The sequence below is a fragment of the Aptenodytes forsteri genome, unplaced genomic scaffold (genome assembly GCF_000699145.1).
Source record: "Aptenodytes forsteri isolate BGI_AS27 unplaced genomic scaffold, ASM69914v1 Scaffold404, whole genome shotgun sequence".
Lineage (NCBI taxonomy): Eukaryota > Metazoa > Chordata > Aves > Sphenisciformes > Spheniscidae > Aptenodytes > Aptenodytes forsteri.
Window position 1 is genome coordinate 1670384 of NW_008795629.1, and position 4304 is coordinate 1674687.

The 4304-nt window shown below is 64.8% G+C and overlaps 1 protein-coding gene across 1 annotated transcript in view; it reads left to right on the forward strand.

The window, feature by feature from the left end:
- Window positions 1–4304, forward strand: part of LOC103901516 — a 14686-nt gene that overhangs the window by 1936 nt on the left and 8446 nt on the right. The window contains exon 2 of the mRNA XM_019472864.1: window positions 205–385. Coding sequence (XP_019328409.1) covers window positions 205–385 — 181 coding nt within the window. The remainder of the gene's footprint in view (window positions 1–204; window positions 386–4304) is intronic.

A 4304-nucleotide genomic window follows, 5' to 3' on the forward strand; every position in this document is an offset into this window, starting at 1 on the left:
GGAGGTGAAGCTCCCCAACAACTCCTGGCGCTGCGATGAGGGCATCCTGTCCCTGCGGGGCTGGCTGGAGGACAACCCCCACAAGGTGGGCGAGACACCCCCCCTCTGTGCCCAGCCCCCCACCCTGCGGGGCACCCCCATCGCTGGGCTGCCGCGGGACCAGCTCCTTGCCCCCCGGCGCCCCACTGCCTTCCCCCATCCCAGTACCCCACTCCCCACTCACCCCTCTGAGGCAGCATTGCCAGAGGGTGCCTGGACGGAGCCCCCCATGGGGCTGCCGGTCTCCCCCCAGGAGGAGGAGGAGAAGGAAGAAGAGGAGGAGGAGAGGGGGCAGTGGGGGCTGACGCGCATGCAGAGCGGGGTGGTGGTGGCAGTCATCGTGCTGGTGTGTGTGGCCCTGCTCGCCGCTCTCGTGGCACTGGTGGTCTATGGCTGTAGGAAGAAGAGCCATGTTGTGCTCATGAGGATGAAGGCACCTAACGAAGCCTGAGCGCCCGGCAGACCCTGGGGGGAGCGGTGCTGGCGGGGTGTCCCCTCCCCACGGGGCCGAGGGACACGACAGCAGCTCTGCATCAGCTGCCCTTGATGATTTGGACAGCCTGGCATCACCCCACGTGCTGCGTGTCCCCTTGTCCTGCTCTGCTTTGCCCTGTCCCTGCTCTGCGGCAGGGTGTCCCCCCGGGTGACCTTCCACGGCTGCCCCTCCTGCCTCCAGCGCAGTCTCTGTGCCCATTCCCTGCCCGGGGGGCAGCAGCAGGGATGTGGGGGGGGTTGAGAGGGACCCCTTGAGCCAGGAGCCACCGCCAGACCATGGTGGGGCTTATCCCAAACAACAGGACCTCGCATCGTTCCCTCTAGCGGTACCTGCCTTTGCGCTGCCCGCTGCCCTCCCCCAGCCCCTCTTCCCCATCTTCCCCCCCACCCCATGCCTTCAGACTCTGCCCCTGCCTGGGCAGGCAGCTGCTAGCCGTCATGCAGGGCCAGGAGCTGAGTGAACGCCTTCGCCCCCAGCAGAGCTGCGTGTCCTTGTGCTGCTTTGTAGCTCGCCTGCATCCGGGTGGGGATCCCCGCGGGGCTGGGCTGCCTGGGCCTGGCGCTGCTGCTACGGTGGCACACCCTGAGTGACTTGGCCGCGTCCAAGCTGCCCTCCCTGCCTGCAGGCAGCGTGGGCCAGAGCATAGCCAGCAATCTTCCCTCACCCCAAGCAACCTCCTGCTCCCCTTGCGCTTGTGCATCTCCTGCCAGGAGAGCCGCGGGGCCATGTGCCGGCGTCTGGGTGCAGCAGCAGATCCCCTGAGCCCTCGCCTCACGCTGGTGCTAACCCTCCTGCGGCCTGCCTGCAGCGCCCTGCCCCAACCCCGTGGGTGGCAGGGGGGCTCACACCAGCCCCTGCTGCAGGGGAATTATAGAGGTGGGGGGCGAAGCGTGCACAGAGCTGGACCCGCTGCCTGGCCATGCTGGCCACCCCTTCCCCCTGCAAGGGCTCTCTGCCAGGGGCTGGGAGAGGCTCCCACCCTTGTGCCCCGGGGCTGCTGGAGCATGCTTGGGCTGCTCCCGCTGCACCCTATCGCTGGTCCTCGCTGCCTCGACACCCTCGTGCCTACCCCACCAGCTAGTGAGCAGCCTGGCCCTGCTCTGCCTGGCAAAGCTACATCCTCTCCTCCCTTTTCCTCTTCCTCTTCCCACCCTGAGTGGCCCCCCTGTGTGTATGCCCGGTCCTGCTGCCTGCTCGCAGCCCTCAGGCAGCGGGGATGCTGGTGGTGCATGCTGGGGGGGGGAGAGGTGTCAGCAAGTGCTGGCTGCTCTGCAAATCACAGGCAGGGGCCACACTGTCCCGCAGCAGCACTTGTGTCCAGTGGCCGCCGTGCCTCCTCCAGCCGTGGCATGGCAATGGAAGAGTCCAGCTCACATCTGCGCACGGTGTGGCAGCACCGGTCTGCCTGGGGATCGCTGCCACGGGACAAGGGACACACTTGGTGTGCACCCCATGGTGCTGGCTGCTCACAGCGCCCCAGGAGCCAGTGCTGGCACAAGCAGCCCCACGCTTGTGCACATGATGGGATGCTCTTCCGGGCTGGGACCTGCATGGTGGCGGGAGACATGGGACTGTGCCACGGGGCTGTTGGGTGCTGCTCTGTGACCTCTCCATTAAAGCACAGTTGTCCAGCCCCAGTGCCAAGAGTTGTTCATTCACTCCTCCGCGGTGCGCAGCCGGGGAATGACCCAGCAGGGACGGGAGCCGCGCTTGATTTCATCTGCGAAGAGATTTTTTTTCATGTTGAGGAAAGCCCATACAGGCTGGTGGGGCTGGGAGAGGGTTAGTGGGCTTTTCTGACGTGGGGTGAGGGACCCAGGAGGGCTCAGCCATCATCCAACAGCAGCAGGATGGCTTTTGGAGAGTGAGATGAGATCTGGGCAAGCTTCTCGATGGAGACACCAACTGCCTCCTGTGCAGTCCTCTCCCTGGGGCAGGGCCCTGAGGGTTTCCCCAGCTCCACCCCGGGGTGGGGGGGAGCTCACTTGGCTCCCTTCAGAGCTGGCTGCTGCTGGCTTGTGTCAGCTGAGTTTCTCCGTGTGCCACCATCTGCTCCATCGGTCCAGCTGAATGCACGTAAGTGTCCTTCCTCCTGCCCCTGGGGGTGCCTCTATGGCCGCTGCCACCCCAGCCCATTCCAATACAGCCCTGGCAGGGCAGCCCTTAAGGTGGTGTATGCTGCTCCCCTGGGCAGGCAGCAAGCTCCCTGGGAGTCCAGCTGGCCCATGGGTCCCTTTGGCCATCCCACCGCTGGCTGGGTGCATGTCCCAGGCTGCAAAGCACCTGGTGCATCTCAGCTGATGGTCCCAGGGTGATCCCCTCCCCATGGCTTTGCTTTGCTTTGCTAAGCTGCGCCCGGTCATGCGAGGAACGTTTGCTAGCCCCATTCCCCACTGAAATTTAATAAAGTCCAGGGGGGCTCTTGGGGGGCTGCTGCAAGCAAACGTGCTGACCTCGGTGTGGGACCGGTGCCACCCGTGACAGCAGCGCCCTGCCACCATCCCAGGGCCAGTGGATGTCCGGGGCCGAGACCCCGCTTCCCTGCCAGGATGCTCGCTGGCAGCTGCCTCTGGCCTCACCTCCAGTCCCTCTGGGATTGGGTTATTTTTTGAAGCGCTCCAAGGACACGGGTTGTTGTTGCCGATAAGCAGCGAGGGGCAGCTCCGCCCCAGCAGGAACGGCTTGTCGGCCGGCTTCCCATCCGCCCCAGAAAACATCGTCCCATCTTGTTGAGCGGCGTCGCTGCAAACCTGCTGCAGGCTTGGTGGCGGTCCCCGCGATGCCGTGCTCGGTAAGTGGCGGCCACACTGCTCAGGTGGTTTGGGAGGGCCCGGGACAGGTGAGAGTTGCCGTTGGCTCTGCATGAAAACAAGTAAGATGGTGGAAAGGAAAAGCCAAGCCCAACACTGCTCTCAAGCGCTGGTGTAAGTCCAGGATACCCCCACTTGTGCAGGGTGTCCGCAGGTGGGCATTGCCGTGGGGCAGGCAGCATCCGCCATCACCCGGCAGCACTGGTATGTGTCCTGAGTCGGGAGGGACTGGGGGAGGTCTGGAGGCCATGGCTTTGCCCAGGTGGTCAAAAAGTGCCTCCCGTGGGCTGGGAACAGGCATTTGGTCAAGCCAAATATCCCTCGGGCAGGTTTGATGCAGCTCTGGTTGCTTGTAGAGAAAGAAGTACTTGATGGGCAATTAGAAATACAAGTGGAGCCCGCTCCTTTTGTCACTGAGCACAGGGCAGCCCTGCAGCGCTGTCCCCGTCACCCAGTGTGTGCAGCACATCCCCATGCTTCACACATTCCCCTGCCCCAGTGGCCAGGTCCATGCCCGCAGAGACATCTCGTGAGGCTGCGGGTTCCCCTGAGACCACCGTGGGACCCCACAGCTCCGACATAGGCCACTGCTCTGCAGGACGTGGGGACTGTTGGCAAGGGTGGCACCACTCTGGTTGTCACAGGGCGAGCCGGAGCAGGGCTGGGGTGCAGGGACACGGGGCAGGCGGGGAGAGATTTGGGAGGGAAGCCCTCCCCATTCCCACAAGGGGAGTGCTGGGGTGGTGGGGGGTCCGGGGCTGGAGGGATGCCCTATGGCCCAAGCAGCTGCCCACGCTGGCAGTACCCCAGGGCTTGTTCCCCTGCGTTTCTGGCTGCAAAAACTGCTTCCCCAGCAGCACCCGCCTGCGGGTGCAGATTTCTGCCCTGCAGAGGCAGGGGATGAGGCTCGGCTCCTTCTCCAGTGCAGGCTGGGGGGGTTCAACCCGGCTGGGCCTGGG